General features: G+C 42.2%; 2 protein-coding genes across 15 annotated transcripts in view; both read left to right on the forward strand.

Moving 5' to 3' along the window:
- Positions 1–10282, forward strand: part of FMR1 (fragile X messenger ribonucleoprotein 1) — a 37900-nt gene extending 27618 nt beyond the window's left edge. Inside the window, exons 13-17 of one of the 14 annotated variants that reach the window (XM_007100949.4) lie at positions 696–782; positions 3308–3503; positions 5052–5234; positions 5725–5807; positions 7853–10281. In XM_007100949.4, coding sequence (XP_007101011.1) covers positions 696–782; positions 3308–3503; positions 5052–5234; positions 5725–5807; positions 7853–8014 — 711 coding nt within the window. In that variant the 3' untranslated portion in view covers positions 8015–10281. The other 13 variants (XM_007100951.4, XM_007100954.4, XM_007100956.4 and 10 more) reach the window with 13 other exon arrangements.
- Positions 10283–11605: 1323 nt separating this feature from the next.
- Positions 11606–20987, forward strand: part of FMR1NB (FMR1 neighbor) — a 50145-nt gene continuing 40763 nt past the window's right edge. Inside the window, exon 1 of the mRNA XM_028482627.1 lies at positions 11606–11637. Within this exon, the coding sequence (XP_028338428.1) occupies positions 11628–11637 (10 nt within the window). The 5' untranslated portion in view covers positions 11606–11627. The remainder of the gene's footprint in view (positions 11638–20987) is intronic.

A 20987-nucleotide genomic window follows, 5' to 3' on the forward strand; every position in this document is an offset into this window, starting at 1 on the left:
AGAAGTATACATTTTTAGTCTACTCCTTTTTAAAAATCTATGCTTATATTAAAGTAGTACCATAGGGAGATCAAGCTTTCCTGATGATTCAGTCCTTTACTATGTTCAGAGCACATTATGGAAGTATATTGAAATGCTAAATTTTATGCTCATGGATGTGCCTAGTTTTTTTTTCCCCCCCACAGAATAATTACTAAGTGCATTTTAATTTCTTATTCTTCTTGTTTGTGTTTTGTTTGTACTCTGTTCACTCAGTTAGCAAAGTTGATTTAGTTTCTACTTTTGTACCCTGGTATCTGATTTTGAATTATTTTTTAAAGAATTTGATCTAGATAAAATCTGTAGTAAATGAATTAGAGTATTTTACAGTATTCGTTTTTTGTTTATGCTTCTCATGTTAAAGCTTATATAAGTTTGAGTTACATAATTTATGAGTTTACCAACATTTAATAGTAGTGTTTATATCATAGTAACCTGATGCATTTAAGGGTTGCTCTACTGATCTGTCCTTATACACAGTAGATGTGTAAAATATACCAACTACTTTTGTTTTTAGGTATTGGTTTATATTTTCAACAAACTTCCGTGTACCTACTGTTTGTCAGACCCTGTGCTAGGGATTTAGTCATTATTTGCATTTTTCAGATTAATTCATCATTAATTTTATAGGATTATTGTTGCCATTTCTTTTTCAGGGTATGGTACCATTTGTTTTTGTGGGAACAAAAGACAGCATCGCTAATGCCACTGTTCTTCTGGATTATCACCTGAACTATTTAAAGGTGAGAACAGGAAGAACTTTAACGTCGAAACCTTTTGCGCTAAAATATAAAAACTCCATAGTAAATCTTAAAGCAATTAAGTTTCATTCTAGCCTGTACATGATAATGAAAGACCTGTAAAAGATAATAGAAAAAAATTTTCATTTCGTTCAGCTTATTATATTGCTTCTGAAAGCACAAGTCAGTTTTCCATCATTATAAATTTAAGGACCAGTATCCCAGTTCTCAGGAAACTCCCCTATTTCCCATTATTCTTCTGTTAAACCCTTATACTCACTTTAGACAAGCCTGTCAAAAATACATTTCATCCCATTGATCCTTTCTAGCCCTTGTGAGTTTTTTCCAGGACAAATTTCGTGTCTGTAACACTTGCCTTTGTTGTCCCTTTTATGTCATTTATCAAGGAAATCCCAGAGTTTCATGAAGTCCTCTGTTTAAATGTTTACCCTTCGTAATTTTCTCTATACTCTGTTATTACAAAACAGAAACAATTTGTGTCTTCTTATAAATGCACATTTTAGTTAGTATTTGTACGGTTATGCCTCCTCTAGCTTACGAACTGGAAAGCAGGAACCAGGAGGCTGCAAGGCGTAGCAGAAAGAGCACTGGATTGGCAATCCAGTGATTTGCTTGTAGTCTCTCTTCTGCCATGAACTAGCTCTGTGTCTATAGGCAAATCACCTCCCTAGACTAGGTGCTTTTTAAAATTTCTTTTGGCCAAATGTTCTGTAATTCGATAAAATAGAATTTCACCCATGTCACGTTTATAATTTCTTCTTTCTATCCATATGTCTCAAAAATATATTGTAACTGGTACTAAATAGTATTTTTAAAGTAATCCAAGTTTCTATTTTATTTATGATGCTATCTTAATAAGAATTTTTTTGCTGATTTCTTAAAGAAAATTAAATAATGTATAGTTATGTATAAACAAGGAAGAAAAATACAACAGCCAAGCACTTCTTATCATTCTTATGGTGGTCAGTTAATAATTGCAAGTGGGGAGGTTTCATCCAGCAAGGTTTGCATGGATAGGATACCCCATTGATTTGCTTATTCACTTTTGTTTTAAAGTGTGTTTTATGTGTAATCTGTTGTATGTGTTTTTCTTCATATTCTTAGCTTAAATAATTTTGAAGACCTGGAGAGTTAGGGTTGCATTGTATCAGTCCCTTGTTCTTTTGACTAATGTTCTTCCTTAGATCTTTTGATTTATTCTTCACAATTGAGTATCTTTTTTGGTTATCAGCAGCTGTCCTGTTGTTGCCATTCTTTCCATCACCAGATCTTCCCTCGAGTGGGCTTGGCATCTCTCACCAAAAGGTGACTGCTTTGCCCCAGTGGGATAACCTGGACTACCATTCTGTTTTGCAAGATACACCCATTACCCATTCCATGAGCTCTGACTTGTACTTTTGGAGTAAGCCACTCACTCAGCTGCAGTCTCTTCTTTGTTCAAGTCCTCTGTAAAACAAATTCTGGTTCAGAGCACAGATGAAGCTCATCTAGATTCTTACCTGCCCTTTTCCTGAGGCTGCCATAACCAAGATTTTAGGAACCTAGCTTTAACAGAGGCTTCCCCAGTGACTGTTCATGTGGACAGTCCCTATGACGGCCTCTGCTTGACTGAGACACCCAGTGCTACTCTAGTTGTGGATCCAGTTCCCTATAGCTAGTAAATAGATGCTTATGGGTAGATTGGAAGAAGAAGGGTTAGAATTGAGACTTCATCTGGATTTGACAGAACCCAACATATTGGAAGCATTGTGTGTGAGGGTCTGTTAGTGGACCCCAGGTGTATATTTTGACCAACTGACTATACTGTTCATCATACTTGTTCTAGCAGAGTTGTAGTCTTTAAGAGGTTTTCAAGGCATGATATAAGATATCCAACTTGGTTTTGTCAACTATTAAATAGTTCCCCTATATAAGGAATATAAACATTTTCAGTTCATCGAAGATAATTGTTTCTTAATTGTGTAGTCACTTCCAAAGACCTGCCGTAGTGTATGTTCTTTGAAAGCAGAAGATGGCCCAGACTCAATGTTTTGTTAATTAAGATATTAACTGGCAAATCTATTTCAATTAAGATTATTTACAATGTGTGATTTTTAAGGTTAGCTGTTTAAACCTTAAATGTCATTTATCTGTATTCATACGTTTTAGAGTTGTTTTATTCAATATCCTATTATCAAGAAGTCCCAAAACTAGCATATTTGTGCCTTAGCAGATCTATCGGATAATAGTGCCAAATTAAATAACTTTAAGTTCTATCAGTATAATTTTAATGCTCAGTATTTTTGTTATATCTCTAATTCTGGACATCAATAATATGTTATCTATAGTAATTTTATCTTTAAGGAGACCATTCAATTTCCTGATAATTCTATGTAACAGTGTTTACTATAAATTTAGAACTGAAATTGAAATATTTCCAGTATACTTTTTATCTGATGAAAAGGAGAAAGGTATTATTAAGTAAAATGTCAAACTATTTTTACTGTTATCTTGTATATTTTAAATAGGAAGTAGACCAGTTGCGTTTGGAGAGATTACAAATTGATGAGCAATTGCGACAGATTGGAGCTAGTTCTAGACCACCACCAAATCGTACAGATAAGGAAAAAGGCTATGTGACTGATGATGGTCAAGGAATGGGTCGAGGTAGTAGACCTTACAGAAATAGGGGGCACGGCAGACGCGGTCCTGGATATACTTCAGGTACAAACTAAGCATTTTACTCAGTAACTTTATCTGTTCCTAGACTTAATAGCTGCTAATCTCTAATACTCATTAGAACCCCATTATAACAGTTTCTCACTACATGGTTTCCAGTTCACAGTGGGTCAAATTGTGTCGCAAGAGACATAGAGTAAAACCCTGATAATAACACATAGAGTTCACAGGGCAGGTGTGAGTTCTGTCCACGTTCTGACTGGGGATAAATCTGCTTAAGCCCTTGTAAGTTGATGACTTTCCTAAGGCCTTTCCTGATTTTATTACTGTAGAGCCAAAACTTTTTTCATTTGTGTACTGTGGCTCATTTTTTGTCAGGCATGTGCTGGTCATACTTGCTGGATGGACTGTGTAAATCAGGGGTCTGCATCCTGTGGCTCGTAAGGTGATTTTGTGTGGCATGGCCAAAGTCAGCCCTAGGCACGGTCAAGAAGTAGGCGAAGTTTGTCTTTGCCTTCTCAGCTCTTCTTTCAGTGCTTCTTTCTGCTCCCCCAGTACCTTTCACTGAACGCTGTCCCACTGCCAGGGCCTACTGTCTTTCTTGCTCAACTGTGTATCTACTATGTAACTTGCGAACGATGGTATGAGGTATAATCCATCTCACAAATATTTGCATTTCAAAAAGGAACTCTTTAAGATGGAAAAGCCTTCAAGATCCACAGGAATGAAGCTATAATGGTGAAGCTATAATTGGTCATTAGCTCCAACAGAGGAAGAGAGAGAGGTAGTAGAGCTAATATTCTGGAGTGGGGGAGAGAGACACCTACTCCTAAGGCCAACCTTGAACCTAACCCCTAATCCCTCTCCCAGCAGTCTGTTCTTTATGCTGTTGAAGTCCCCCGTCACCGTGGAGCTCTTTTCCCCACTCCCATCCCTTATGTCATTAACCCAGCCCCTCAGGCATAACAAGTTTATTACAATAAATCCTTTATAATGATCAATTATTCCAGTGGGAGTGGGAGGGAAGGTTGTGGACCAAGCATCAGGCAAGCATATCCCCATTCAGCTAGGTCCAATCCCCGATCACACAAGAGACCCTTCCCTGAGATAGTAGCCATGGTGGCCACCTTTGCCACCCTCTCTGAGGTGACCAAAATGTATGCATTCCCCTCTGTCCCTGGGCCAAACCTTGTTAAAAGGAACCCTCTTTATAGAGGTTTTGTTGATCAAGGTATTGCATTTCACTGTTGTAGACAACTTTTCCTCCAGAGAGCACAGATGTTTAAAGGAGCACAGCTGTTTAATGATGTGGCATACTCAGGTTTGAACTTAGATGGCTAATAACATATCTTTTATTTTTTTTTTAATGAGAACCAAAAATGTTTAAAACAAAAATTACCTCAAATATTGTGGAAACCTTCATTTTGAATTTAAGATAATTTGTTTTACAAAATGGAAGGTGATAATACTCTTTGGTGGGCTTATAAATTGGGAAGAGTAATGGATTACCCCTGAAACGTCTCTGGAAGCTTCTGTTAACCTAACATTTTTTTTAAACTCGGACAACGGTATATAACTTTTAACTCTCGATAGGAACTAATTCTGAAGCATCAAATGCTTCTGAAACAGAATCTGACCACAGAGATGAACTCAGTGATTGGTCATTAGCTCCAACAGAGGAAGAGAGGGAGAACTTCCTGCGCAGAGGAGACGGGCGACGGCGTGGAGGTGGAGGAAGAGGACAGGGAGGAAGAGGACGTGGAGGTGGCTTCAAAGGTACAGAGGTTTTCATTTGTTAAGAAATGAAGGTGAATTGTAACAGCTGTCTGAAGTTCTATGAAGAACCTTGCTGATTCAATGATGTATTACCAAGACCGCCATTTCTCTGGTTTTGTACTGGTCACCATGGGAAGGGCTCATGTAATTGGCAATATTAGACAGCCTTCCCTCTGGTTCACATAGAATAAATATATGAATAAACACTGATAACTAGTTTCACTTCTTTGGGTATTCTAAACATCACATCTGATCATTAGCTCAGGTTGACCTGAAACAGTTGATGCAGAATTGTGATGCCTTAGAAATATGTTCTGTTCCTTGGTAGCATGCTAGATTATTAGCCAGTGTGTAACTGGAATCACTAGGTTGTTGATTCTATGTTAGATTCTGTGGTGGATCTAAATAAATTGAGGATGTGGGAACAAAGAACTTCCAATAAGCATGTCAGAATCAGTGACCATCGAACCTTTTAAAAACGTCCCTATAGGAAACGATGAGCACTCCCGAACAGATAATCGTCCACGTAATCCAAGAGAGGCTAAAGGAAGAACGGCAGATGGACCCCTCCAGGTAAACCTGTGTGCCTCTTTTCATCTAAACTGTTTGAGTTACCGTCGTGTGAGATTTATGAGTTTATTTTACTTGATTTTTAAGCATGTTCAAAGGTTGTGAATTTGGTATATTGAAATATTTTCCTTTCAACATTGCACTTGTGGGCAGTCTTAGTCCTTTGTGACAAGTATACAAAGAAGATGTCTCTAGAGAATGTGCAGTCTCAGTATTTCTGAAGACTTTGCAGCCGCAGTGTGACTTCAATACCACATTGGTGGTCCAACCCCCGCCCCGCCCCCCCACCAACTGCCCAAGAAAAGAAACATCCGGGAATGTACCAAGAGAGACTTGTGTCGGCCCTGTGGGTCCTTCCTCCCCTGAGTTGCGGGGATAGAGTGTCCTCTTTGAGTGGAAAGTAAGGGAAAAAAGGGTGTCTGGCTCAAGGGTAATAATCATGATACACAGGGCTGATGACACTCAGCTGGTACATGCTGAATCAGTCAGCTGCTTATTTACAGCCAGCCTCTATTCTGAGAACCCCATCTCAAGCGGTAATCACCTGTGCCGAACCCATTGTTAAGTAATTTTAAAATTACCCCTGCCCGTGTCCAGACAGACACCTTTGCTGAGTGCTTTGTGTGTGTGTTATCTTACTTAATCTTTCAGCAGCCCCCTGAGGTGTAAAAAGTTTTATTATTCTGTTTTATAGGTGAGTAAACTGATGTTTAGAAAGATTGAACCACATAGTTGGCGTAAGGTAGTGTGATATTTGAATACTGGTATCTGATTCCCAGAACCCATGTTCTCTTCTGCTGCTTCTTTAATTCTGAAGACTTAATCCAAGTAGTTAGGGTTCCTTCATGACTATGGATTGGTTTTGGGACCAATACCCAAGATTAGTGAGAGATGATTTTTAAGAGCAGAAACTCCATGGTGGAGTGTTTCTTAGAATTCATAGCGGTTGTAAGTAGGTGTTAACTGTTGGCTGGTTCTTAAGGACCAGCATAGAAAAGACCTTAGACGTAGATAGAGATCGATGGAATAATGCACACACATGTGCCTTACAGAGACGTAAGGCGTTTGTGTACCAGTTTTATAATTCCGCTCTTCACAACCCAACAGTTAAAACAGTCACCCAGGACCAACACTTAAACGCACTTTGAAATTACAGCAAACCATTTTGGGATTATATGTCACCTTTGTACTCGAAGCAGATCAACATTTGTAATTGTTTTAGGCCCATTTGTCAATATTATCTTCCTTCTGTACAGCATCTAGAAGTCTATTAGCAGTGTTTAAGTGTTCAGTGTTGGCACTTAAAATACTACATAAATCTCAGAATATTATTTTTCAAATTGTATTCATCTCTACACTCTTCCTGGGATTCCAGTTCTTCCACACATTAGTGTCTTCAAATTCCCCTGTACCATTCTTATTCTTCAGAGTTCAAGTTGTATGATCATCTGACTTGCCTTACTGAAGCTACTAGAAACCAACGCTCGTATTTTTTTTATCGTAAGACAGTGGGAGCCCTCAGTGTAAGGAAACTTAATTATACTCATGATAGACATAAAGATGTCAACTAAAGGCTAGTTAAGAAGTGAGTTAGTTAAGTTGTTACTCTGGTAACATCAGAATAGGAAGACAGTAATTTGTGTCTCTCCTCCTGGGTTTCACAGTCTTTGAAGAATAACCCATTTTTTTGAGCTCTAGTATTATAGACTTGTGTATTTTGCAATCAGTAATAGTAATTCATTTTAACTATTTGTTTCTCACTGTTTTGTTCTACTTAGAAGAAGACACGGTAGGATTGTGAGTTTTTATCTAACTTTGGACACAGTGAGATGACCAGTGTGTTCCAGTTAAAGAAGAAGAGTGTTTTTAAATCAGAAACCAAATAAAGATCCTACCTGACCATAATTTCTTGCACTTCTTCTATTCTCACCCCCATATTCCCCTTTTAAGATGTGGAATTTACCCTTCGGGCTTAAATTTCTCGTCAGGCCAATTACAGATTACAGTAGGATATGGTCTGTGTATATAACAACTGTAACTTGTTTTAGATCAGAGTTGACTGCAATAATGAAAGGAGTGTCCACACTAAAACATTACAGAATACCTCCAGTGAAGGTAACCGCCTGCGCACGGGTAAAGATCGTAACCAGAAGAAGGAAAAGCCAGACAGCGTGGATGGTCAGCAACCACTTGTGAATGGAGTACCCTAAACGGCATAATTCTGGAGTTATATTCCCTATACCATTTCCGTAATTCTTATTCCATATTAGAAACTTTGTTAGGCCAAAGACAAATAGTAGGCAAGGTGGCACAGGGCATGAAATGAACACCAATTCTGTTAAGAATTTTATTTTTTGTCATATTGGCCATAAGCAACAGTTTTCAGATTTGCACAAAGAAAGAGATCTTAAAATTTTGAAACATTACTTTTAAGTAATCAAGTATACTTAGCACTTCAGGACAGGATTTTCGTTTGGTTTATTTTTTAAATACCAAGCAGTGGTATTCTTTCTTAATTTGGACCGTTACCCTGCGTTGGGTGATAACTCACTGGTACATTTCAGTTTTTCTGAATAAATAGCATTTATGGTAATCATATTACACTTCTGTTTTCAGTCTCATACGGAAGGCCAATGACATTTCATGTCCTGTGTCAGTTTATGTTTTGGTCCACTTTTCCAGTATTTTAGTGGACCCTGAGATGTGTGTGATGTGACGTTTGTCATTTTCATTAGCAAAAAAAAAGTTGTATGATCTGTGCCTTTTTTATATCTTGGCAGGTAGGAATATTATATTTGGATGCAGAGTTCAGGGAAGATAAGTTGGAAACACTAAATGTTAAAAGATGTAGCAAACCCTGTCAAACATTAGTACTTTATAGAAGAATGCATGCTTTCCATATTTTTTTTTCTTACATAAACATCAGGTTAGGCAGTATAAAGAATAGGACTTGTTTTTGTTTTTGTTTTGTTGCACTGAAGTTTGACAAATAGTGTTATTGAGAGGGATGTGTAATTTTTCTATGTAGACAGGAGAAGAAATAACTGTCTTTTCATTTGAGAGAGGCTAAAACATTTTCAGCTAGGAACAAATCTTCCTGGTCAAAAGTTAGTAGGATACGCCCGCTCTTTGGCCTGATGACCAGTTTTAAATTAGAGCTGTTTTTATTTTGTCCTCCCCAAGTTTTGTGAAGTTTTTCATATTTTAATTTCATGCTTATTTGGGGGAGATAGGAAGGTCATTTCCATGTGTGCATAATAATCCTGTGAAGTACAGGTACTTTGTCTAAGAAACAATGGAAGCAGGTTAAATGTTTTGTAAACTTTGAAATATTAGGTCCAAATGTATAAGCAGAATTGGAAAGCAGACTAGGATTGGTTAACAAATGATACTTCTTTTCTTTAGTTTTTTTGACGTGTTGGATTTTGGGTTTGAGTCTCCTTTTTTTTTTTTGTTTTTTTTGTTTTTTTTGTTATGAATGAAATTTACGGAGGAAAAAAATATGTGAAGGACCTTCACTCTAAGATGTTATATTTTTCTTAAAAAATAACTCCAAGTAGGGGTACCACTGAATCTGTACAGAGCCGTACAAACCGAAGTTCTGCCTCTGATGTATTTTGTGAGTTTGTTTCTTTGAATTTTCATTTTACGGTTACTTTTCCTTGCATACAAATAAGCATATAAAAATGGCAACAAACTGCACATGATTTCAAGAATATTAAAAAGTCTTTTAAAAGTATTGCCAAACATTAATGTTGATTTCTAGTTATTTATTCTGGGAATGTATAGTATTTGAAAACAGAAATTGGTACCTTGCACACATCATCTGTAAGCTGTTTGGTTTAAAATACTGTAGATAATTAACCAAGGTAGAATGACCTTGTAATGTAACTGCTCTTGGGCAATATTCTCTGTACATATTAGCAACAACAGATTGGATTTTATGTTGACATTTGTTTGGTTATAGTGCAATATATTTTGTATGCAAGCAGTTTCAATAAAGTTTGATCTTCCTCTGCTAAATTGACGTTGATGCAATCCTTACAAATGATTGCTTTTAAAATTTTAAGATAGGAAAAGAAATCTATAAAGCGTTCTGTTACAAAATGTAACTGTATTACCATTGGAAATTTCACATGTCATAGGAAGTTAGCCGTTATCCACCAACTTTCAAGAACTTGATCTTGTTTAATAAGGTGAAAAAAGTTGACAAAATGGTACAAAAGCACATTGTGCCATTACAATATGCACTAAGTCTCTTTTTTACAAAGGCTGAATTCAGCAAGGCGCTAACTTGCTTAAATGTGAATTACTAACTTCTAAAACTGTAATTTGAGTCACATGTTTTCAGACGGAGTTGGAGTTTATTCATATTACAATATTTGTGTGCTAAACGTGTATGTTTTTCAGTTCAAAGTCATGATGTTTTTAAAATCTTATTAAAGTTTCAAAAATCTGAAGATTGTTTATCTAGATGTAAATTTTTATTAAAAAGTTGCACTTATGAAAAAGCAAAAAATTAGTCTGACAGATGTTTGCTCCTGGTCTTAAATTTCTAAATATAACAAAAATTAACGATGGGGGGAGGTATTAATCATGCAAAGCATACATTATGCCTTGCAAATAATCTTCTATGTGCCCTTAAAAAGCAGAACTGTAGATATTTGAAAATAATTCTACATATTCCCAGTTAGAGAACTTGAACACATTAATCACATAGGATGCTACTAAGCCGTATTAAACACATACTCCTGTCTGAGCACACATAAACTTACCTTGCCATTTGGAAAATATTAAATATGTCTATTTTGAAAAATGTTTTTTGATGTCCGTATCTCAGTAATAAAATACATGACAGGTTTGTAGGTAGAATGTGTCTGAACTGGCTATTGTGTTCAACTTCACGGAACTCTGGCACAGCCTAGAAAAGCGGATAGAAATGGAGAGGTGATCCAGTGAGGCAGGACAGTCTCTCTACATAAGTGGTTTTTTTGAGGAAAATCCATCTTTGTTTTCTGCTTTTCTAGTTTTTCATTCTGGTACTTTTCTGGATTTCTGTTACCCATTCTGCCTAGTTCTGGACTCTTGCACAGTCCATTAGAGGTGGTAAGCAGCAGCCATCCTCAAGTAACTTTGTTGGGTTTTCCTGGTTTCGCATTTCAGTGCTTGCTACACATGAACAACCTATTGGCGGCAGCAGGCTTGAGACTCAACTTGGCTCACTCAGAGGCGTTTCTCCCATCTGACCATGATCTTCCCGTTCCTGGTGGTTAGGAACATAGTGCCTTTTAGAGTCGATATACTGATTTGATCACTTTTGAGCCAGTTTGGTTCATGGCCATAAATAGCATCTTTCCCTCATGACCCTCTGATGCCTCTGATAAGCAGTTATTCTGAAATAACTCGTCTTGATTGCTCGGAAGGCTTATTGTGTACCAGTATTTAAATTTTGATCATCTTTCCCTCTGTGTGGTTTATCTACGGCTGTTTAAACATTTTATTTGGGGCTATTTAGAGATTTTCTTTCCATTTCTCTCAGAACTTGCCATGAAGAAACGGGGAACTCTGTATTTTATGCTGATGAGTTTTATGTTAATGGGAGAGTCATTAAAAGTCTTTGCAAGTTGCACTTGCTAAATGATTAAAGATAGGCTTCAAAACTAAGTGCCTAAAGGTCTTCCCACCAATTTCCATATACCATATGCTTGATTACAGGAGTAGATCCCAAACTGGAAGGAAGATGTAAGTGTCAACAGAAGATGGTTACATGCAATCCTGAGAACTGGGGTATATCATCATTATTCAGTATCATACAGAACATAGATGGCTTATGGTAAGAGGAGAAAAAAATTCCAGTGTTATTTTTGGTAAATGCTAAGGCATCTTTGTCAGATTTCCTTGGAGATCAAAACCTGTAAGGTATTACATCAAAGCAGAGTACTAGTGCTCAAGGAATATATATCATTAAAAGTTGCAAGTGCAGTATGGATACTACGTGATAAAAAGGAACCTCAGGAATTATGCTGTGAAGAGGGAGGAATCAGGAGGTAGATCCCACACTTGACCGGGCCGTAGACTAGCTCGGTGGTTGCTGGAAGAGTCATGTCACCTCTCCAGGTTCCGACTTCTTCATGGGTTAAATAAGTGGTTGCTAAGGTATCCTAACTCCAAAGGCGTATATGCACTAAGGTATTCATGTCTTATATGGAGAAAACTACAGAGTAATTGTTAGCGAAGCACCCACCTGATTTCATCTGGTTCTCATTAAATATTTAGTGAACATTCACTATATAGCAGGCACTTCACAGGCTTCTTGGGATACAGAGATAGTATTTCAGGCCTTCAAGAAGCTCAGTGTCAAGTGGGAGAGCTGACTCAACAACCCACCTCTCCAGGAGCCTCTGTCAAGTCGCCTGGTAACCGCCTGGCAGGAGGGACTGGGCCCACATCCAACTTCCTGGATGTTCCTCTGCCCCACAGTCCAAATCCAGCTTCCCAAAGGTCACAGGTGCTAGCAGGCTGTGTTCCCAGACGGCTCCCCTGACAGCTGGCATTTAAGCCCTGGTTTGATCCTCTGCCTGCAAGGCCACCACCGTCAGCGTTGCCCTGTGGAAAGGTAGACTCCCAGGGAAGATGCACCTTCCCCTGGAGCCCAGCCCCAGGGATGCCGCCCGCAGGGCCCCGGCCTTTGCATGTGTCTCTGCGGGAAAGAACGGGCATCCACGTGCCTCTTCTTCCTGACCCTTACTGGTAATTTTCCCTCGTTAAAAAGCCTTTCCCTCTTGCACGCTGGTGTGCTGTTTCCCTTCACCCACCGAGTCACACAGATCGTGCCCCACATGAGGCAAACTCCACTTATATTCCAGCTCTGGCCTTTGGGAAACTGCACAAGGGATCAACTAAGCCATACGAGGGCCGCACAACACCCCTCCTAGGGCTAGCGGTGGGAGGCCTAGCTGAGCTGAAATCACTGGTGAGCATGTTGTTTCGGCCTTGGTCTAGGGCCATACCGTGTGGCGCAGAGGCTCTGGAAAGTCCTCCATGTGAGGCAGATGGAGACTGTTCCCTCCCTTGGCATTCCCTACAAGTCAGTCAGCCCTGTGAGCCCTAAGGGAAAAGAAGTTGACAGAAAAGAGCCCTTGGTCTCAAGTGCCATTGGAACAGTAGATGCAACCTAACCTCAGACGTGAAACCTGGCACTGTGCAGTGTACTGCCCAGGGGCTTATTAGGCAGAGGGTGAGGGATTGAGGTCCAGACAACAATAGTCACAGCAGCCCCATGAGGCTTGAACGGCTTACGTGATGAAGAAGCTACACCCATGAGGTAAGTGGCACTGAATGGCCAGCATTTGAGGTTTACCACCAGATTTCCTTTTGCCGAATGAATTGGCTAGTCCAGCCAATGGGGAGAGAGCACGTGTGCCTGCCCTGGGCTTGCATCGGATGCTCGGGGAAATCAGATTCACGTAGCCACAGAGAGGAGACTTCCCTACTGAGGTCGCAGCTGCTTTGAGGCACGTTGGCACTGTAGACCAGACCGACGGTATGAAAATCCTGGGCGTCGGGGATAACTTGCGAGCAAATGACCTTAATCCACAGAACGCTGGAGAAGCCAATGGGATCTTACATGAGCAGGACGTCCCTAAATTTGCTGCTTCTACCAGGGAGTGAGGGATGGGATAATCCTTCGGTGCTGATTTAGGCCCCACCCAAAAGAGGAAGAGGAGATAAGGGGCCCTGTAAGTTGCCCCAGGACCCAGCAAAAATGAAAAGGCCGGAGGCGAACACTCCAGGCTTCCTTCTGAGGCTCCCTCCTGAGGCTCCCTCAGGCAGCACTGTTATGGCTCTGGGCCTTGAACAAAGGGATTGCTAAGGAAGGAGAGAGATGGGAAAAACCAAGAGGGTGGTCAGCTGATAAACAGCCAGACTCACTCTAAAGAGGTTGCAGAGAGAAGATAGGGGTGCAGGGAACAAAAATGACTGATTTTTGAGCGGGCATCAAGGAAACCCCTATGGAGAGCTGACGCAAGGAGATCCTGGATGATGAAGCCGTTAGTTTTCCCCACCACCTGGACAGCAGGTCTCCAAAGCCTCCTCCTGTGTCCTTGGAGAAGGGTGCAGGTGAGGAAGCAAAGCAGTTAAGCACATATTAATGCTGCTAGAATGAGACTCCCCAGCCCCACAGGCCTCTGTGCTACCCAGGAGACTGATTTTCTAGCCCAACTGCTAGAGGGCCGTTCAATCCAGATTTGAGTCTCTTCAAAAGCAAACTCGGCCTGGGGGCCAGTCCTCTGCCCTCTTCAGAGGGATTGCTGCGTTTGTGCCCTAGTCCATGTCTTCCAGAACATAGGTGCGGGGAGGATTCTGCAGACCTACCAGCCACTGGAGCCCAAGGAGCTGTCGTTCTTGGACCCGATGGGTCCACAGTAAGTTTCTCCGGCAGGATTTGGGACCGGTTTTACTTACACCCGGAGACTTGGCACAATTGCCGCAGATGCCATTGGCCCCTTTGATGGGACCATGCTCACGGTCCCTTTGTCAGACCGCAGGATTGGTACAGACATGCTGGGTTCCCTCAACCCAGCATAGTACCCTGATCTGCTGGGTGGGTGTGGGCATCGCCATCCCTCCCGGTGACTACAGGGCCTCTTGTATTTTCAAAGCCTGCCAGGATCGTGCAGCTGAAACAGTATCAAGTACCAGTAGGTGAGAAAGACAACCCGCAAGGCTTGTTCCGTTGCCAGGAGGGGGTGGTGGCGCGTGCGTACTACCTTCCAACTCCCAGCCTGTGTAGCCAGTGAGTAAATCCGGTGTCTGTGGCCCCTGATTGCAGATCATTGTGGCTTTGATAGTGGCCACCATGTCACTCAAAGCACTTGATATACCAATAGGTGACTGAACTGACTGCATCCATTACTGGCACTCAGTATGTGGCTGGCAGCTGCACTGTCCGGGCCTTCAGCCACTATAGCCACACGTAGCTGCTGAGCGATCAAAGGCTATAGTCTGAATTGAGATGTGCAATTCTCAGTGTATTTAGAATGCACAGCGGATTTTGAAGACTTAGTTTGAGAAAAAGAGTGAAAAATACCTATTTTTTATATTTAAGTGCTGAAATGTTAATAATTTGGATCTATTCGGTTAACTGAGCCATGTTAGTAAAATTAGTTATACCTGTCTCTTTTTTTTTTTTTTTTTTTTTTTTTATACCTGTCTCTTTTTACCTTTTTTTTAATATAGTGACTACTAGGAAATTTGAAATTACACGTGTGGCTTACATTATACTACTCTTGGGCAGAATTGCCCTAGACATTGCTTCATGTTCCTTGCTCTAGATTTCTCCAGGAAGAAAAAAAAAAAATCATTTTGTTTTCACTTGGCAGAGCAGGAAGCTCACTTTTACTGTCCTACCTCAGGCATGTTGAACTTCCCCAGCAATACTGCAATATATCAGTAATACGTTGGGAAAGCCCATTCCATTCCATGGATGACAGGTTCCATAGTGGCCCCCAGAGGAAACTTTTCACCATAATGCACGCTCTCTAAGCGCAAGTGGCAGGGCCTTGAATGAAGATAGAAATCAGAGCCAGGCCACTGGAGTGCATAAGTTGGGGGCTATCTGAGCAGCAGCCCCAAGAGATATTCCACAACCTAATAAGGAAAAACTGCTGCCCTTTCAAACACTAACTACACAGAAGGAGCCCTTATCGCCTGTTTGGCCTCTTTCTTTGGGTATTAGAGGCAGCACATCCTGCACATAGGAATGTTACTCAAGAATCTGTAAGTCACCAGACTGGTAGCCAAATTCGATTGGGGACCCCAGCAATAAGCAGCCACAGAAGCAATGAAACAATACCAGCTCCGCCCCGCCCCCAACTCATTCTGATCCCTTGGAGTTTTAATTATCTGTGACCAGTCTCGCATCTGATGTCTCTTGACAAGAAGACTCTGCCAATGTTGGGGGTGGGTCATCTCACCACTACTGGATGGTACATGCGTTTTGAATGACAATTATTGGCCCTGCTGGGGACAGATTATCTCACTGAAGGGAAAAGTGTGACTCTCAGATCCAACATTCCCAACCTGCTAGTGGGGTTGTTACTGAAATCAATTCCATCAGATGGATGGATGTCTCAGTGATGGTCCAGTTGGGAAAACAGAAATCACACCAGTGATTTTAACATAGAATTTAATACAGGGATTGGTTAAACAGATCTTAAAGGACTGAAAATGCAAAACAGGAGCATTAAGTTTCCACAGAGGTGGGTTCTGCAGGAAGCATTTACCATCCTGAGGCCTGGGGGAAGAAAGGGAGGAGGCTGGGATGGTGAGAACCCAAAGGCTCAAAAATGAGGGCCACAGAGTTAAAACCCAGATCTCAAGCAAAGGGTCACTATCGGCCGGTACAGGTACCTTGATAACATGCAGGCAGACCCCCATGTGGCTGGGCTTAGAGCACTGAGGAGATGTGATAATGCTGGTTCTGAGAGGGGTGGGGGGGGGGGTGCGGTCGGAATCTGGAAATTGGATTCAGCAGCTGCTACTGGAGCAAACTCTTCCTGCCAGAGTGAAGAACCATGGTCTTCCAGTCTCCTAGAGCCTCTTACTGGCAGACCCTAATAGGCAGCACTGGCAAAGGAGAAATGTGGTGTGCAGAATCCCAGCCCCAGCCTCGTAGAGCAGAGTGTAGAAGGATGGTTTGGAACTGAGATACAATAGCTTAATAATTGGCAAGGTGCAACAAGCCGAACAAAATGCGAAATGGAAATGGTACATCCAACTGGGGGTCAAGCCAACCGCAAGAACACGTGGCTGCCCAGCCAGTAGGTACTGAGATGGCCCTATTGCCTGCTTTTTTGCCTGAGCTACTGGCTCGAGTGGGCCTCAACTTTGAGACTTGGTACCAGACAAGGAAGCCTGTTTCACTGATGGGTGAGCAAGTTCAGTGGAATACTGCTAAGCCGTTTGTTATGTGATGATGAATGCTGACAACCCCTGGCACTGGCTGCTCTGCACATTGGGTGGAAGTGCAGTGCTTTTTTGGTAGTAAAGCATTCCACTCCTCAATGAATGAAATATCCCTTTACATAGACTCAGGGGCTGCTGCGAATGGCCTCACTCTTTAGTCAGGTCACTAAGCCACGCAGCACTATTAAAGTCATACCCTATAGAAACAAGTACAACTCACCCACAAGCTCAGTTAATAAGTCACATATGCACTTGTCTCCTAGAAAAGAGCACATCCTGAGAAAAGCAAAGCATCTGCAATGAGGAACTCATCTGGGCCTGTGAGCCATCATAGCCATATTGACCTACGGGATCCATATCCAGACCCACCACAGTAACAAAACCACCACGAAGGGTTGTCATTTGACATACAAAGAGGCTACTGGCACCCCCAGAGCCTGCATTTGGTGGCAGCTACACAGCATGTAATTCAGGGTTAGCTTGGTCATACCGCAAAAGACAGGACTGGCTCACACTGGCAGGTATACTTCACAGCCCCCCTGCCCCTCCATAGTCTCGACACACTCTCTAGGTATAGGGTTGCCGCCCACCTCCTCCAATCACGTAGCACACGTAGAGTGAAGGCTCTGACGGACTACCTTTGCCGCATGCCAGAGAAGGTCAATAGAGACTTCAGACCATGATGCAGGTCTGACATCTCTGAAGGAAAAGGAAGTAAGGAGAATTGGGTAAGAATGATCTTAGACTATAATGCAGTTCCAAGTATTGCAGGCAGATGGGGAGTTCTTGAGCCGATTCTGCGTTAGTACCTCCACCGTGCTCAATTACTGACTGCAAGCAGTCTATAGGAAATACGGCCTGGGCACAAACACAGTGATGGATCCCGCAGGGCATCACCATGGGGCTGTCAGGCAGTCGTGCTCTCCACAACGGACTGGAGTGGCACACTTGCCTGGCTGCCATACTACATAATGATAATTTCCCTCCTTTTTTGGACCTGCACTGACCATGCTGAGTACCTAAGAAGATTTTACTGCATGGATCACAGAAATGTGGATAAACACAAATTTGGAATGGCATCCGGTGTCCTTTCCCACTGGGCAGACAACTCCGACGTTGGGTTTGCCACACACCTCCTCTGAAAGTTGGGGGATACTTCTGTGATTTTTATGCTGATGAATAAAGTCGCCTTTGTCCTGAAGCCATCTTCCTTAATCTGAAAGACTGCCTCGGGTAAAGGAATTGTTAGCCCAGGTCTCTGTGCAGCTTTTCATTCCAGGATAGAAAATCAGGTCTGGTTCATTCCTGAGAGTAGCTCACGGGCCCCAACTGGTGAGGCACGGACAGATCCAAACCTGTGAAGCGAGGAGAGCCCTGAGGAGTGAATAACTTCTCCATTTTCCTAATCCAGATATGGACAGACTATACCTGTCTGGGGCAGTGACCATAGAGCCAACTATCGCAAAGCTAGATATGTCACCCCCAGCTTCAATTGTCTGTGAGGGATCTTATCAGCATCCCACTATCAAACAATGCCTCAGGTATGACTTCTATCAGGCAGTGGCCTCAGCCACTGTTTGCCTTTGCCTTCTACACTCATGTGTCCATATCCTGTGATGTCCATGCTAAATGGATGCAGAGGATCACCTTGGACCCAACTCAAAGCAACATTATGTGCTTCCCACCCACTTCCAGGGCTAGATTTTCTGTGCGCTAAGACAGCCTCCCTTGCCTCCACTGCCTCCCACTTGGACACAGGGTGACCCTCTTCGTGCGGGTAGCGACACAACTCTTCGGTAATCAAAGATCCAGTGGGCACAGTCTATATATGCCCAGCCTCTGGTGCAATCAGTAGGCTGTCCTTGGGGGCATTATGGACGCAGTTCGTCACCATTTTACATGCATTTTCCCCCGTCTAGAGGTGTTTCTAAGGCTCACCTGGGAGATTACCAAGGAGATAGCTGGGAGTTTCACTACCAAAGATACTCTTGCCTCCTTACCTCTGATTGTGTTGGATATCTGCATAGCTTTGGGTTATTTACTGACTAGGCAGTGTGTACTGTGGCCAACTTCTGGCTGAATACCTCACTGCAAGCTGTAGGAGCTGGCCACAGGGCTCTAAACCACTCCCCATCTAAGCCCAGGGATCTTCTTCTCATGGCTTGGTCTGGAGTCCATGACTAGAGGTTTCAGAAAACTCTAGTTTTCATGATGAACTTTGTACTCTTATTTAGGACCCTCCTTGTTTCACAACGTCTTCTTTGCCATCCTCACCAACTTCAGAAACCCCACTGAAAAAGCCAATCAATTTCCGTCCCCAAAGGTCTCACTGTGGGATACTGACAGAACTCAAAACCACCTACCTCATCTTACTAACACTTGGGCTTGTAAGTTATCCCAATTAAACCTATTCTTGTGCCCATTCTCCATGATATAGTGGTGTTTTCTTTAACTCACCTTCCAAAGATAGATTCAAGGGGGCAGGACTGGAGGCAGGGAGGCTAGGATGTTGGAATAATGAACCAGTGCAATGGCAGTGAGAATGGAGAAAGGTGGGATTGCTATGATATTTAGGACATAGAATCAGTGGGACTTAGTGATTATTACTTGTGGGGGAAAAGGAGAGTGAAGAAACTAGCATCATGATTCACAGGTATTTGGCTCGAGTTATAACTTTCTTCTTTTAAATTTTATTTTATTTATTTAATTTTGGCTGCATTGGGTCTTTGTTGCTGCGTACGGGCTTTCTCTAGTTGCGGCGAGCGGGGCCTCCCCTTCGTTGCGGTGCGCGGGCTTCTCATTGCAGTGGCTTGTCTTGTTGCGGAGCACAGGCTCTAGGCGCGTGGGCTTCAGTAGTTGTGGCACGTGGGCTCAGTAGTTGTGGCTCCTGGGCTCTAGAGCGCAGGCTCAGTAGTTGTGGCACACGGGCCTAGTTGCTCCGCGGCACGTGGGATCTTCCCAGACCAGGGCTCGAACCCGTGTCCCCTGCATTGGCAGGCGGATTCTTAACCACTGCGCCACCAGGGAAACCGCTATAGCTTTCTTTTAGAGGAAGGGAGATTTATTCATTCAACTAATGGTTACTGAACATATACCATGAGTCAGGCAGACTTTGGCATTTGATGCTGGAGATACACAAGAAAAAGACATTGGCAGGCAAAAATTAGCATGAAAGATAATTACAGGGACAAATAGATATGTGCTTCCTCGTATGATGCACAAGGGCACAACACACTTCAGTAGTGTTCCAGCGAAAATAATCATGTGGAAACATCAGACAAGCTTACAAAATGGATATTTTACAGAATAAATGGCTTGTGCCCGTCACAACTATCAAGGTCATGAAAGACAAATACTGAGGAACTGTTTGCAATCAAATGATACTAAGAAGACATGACAGTTAAATGCAATATGTGATCAGGGATTGGCTCTTGAACCAGAAGATCTTGTTGTCTTTTGTGATAAGGGGCATTATTGGGAAATTTGGCTATGAATAAAGTAGATTACATAGTAGGACAATGCTAATTTCCCAGTTTTGAGAATTGTACTATGATTACGTAAGAAAATGTTCTATTTTTTTTTTTAGAACTTTTTAAAAATAAATTTATTTTATTTATTTATTTTTGGCTGCGTTGGGTCTTCGTTGCTGCGCGCGGGCTTTCTCTACTTACAGCGAGCGGGGGTTACTCTTCGTTGCGGTGCGCGGGCTTCTCGTTGCGGTGGCTTCTCTTGTTGCGGAGCACGGGCTCCAGGCACGTGGGCTCAGTAGTTGTGGCTCACGGGCTCTAGAGCGCAGGCTCAGTAGTTGTGGCGCACGGGTTTAGTTGCTCCGCGGCATGTGGGACCTTCCCGGACCAGGGCTCAAACCCGTGTCCCCTGCATTGGCAGGCGGATTCTTAACCACTGCGCCACCAGGGAAGCCCAAAAGAATGTTCTTTAAAAAAAACAAACAAAAAAAACCCACATGAAGTGTTCAGGAGCAAAGGGCTGAGATATGAGCTGGAAGAAGTTTTGAGCGGTAGCATAGTTGCTAAGCAGGCTGAGGCTCTGGGCTTACACTCCCTGAGTCCTAATCTCAGCACAGCTCTTTACTACTTATGAGCCTTTGGGCAAGTTTTTGTTAGTTAGTTTGTTTGTTTGTTTGTTTGTTTTTGCGGTACACGGGCCTCTCACTGTTGTGGCCTCTCCCGTTGCAGAGCACAGGCTCCGGACGCG

The sequence above is a fragment of the Physeter macrocephalus genome, chromosome 21 (assembly GCF_002837175.3).
Source record: "Physeter macrocephalus isolate SW-GA chromosome 21, ASM283717v5, whole genome shotgun sequence".
In the NCBI taxonomy this organism is placed as follows: domain Eukaryota; kingdom Metazoa; phylum Chordata; class Mammalia; order Artiodactyla; family Physeteridae; genus Physeter; species Physeter macrocephalus.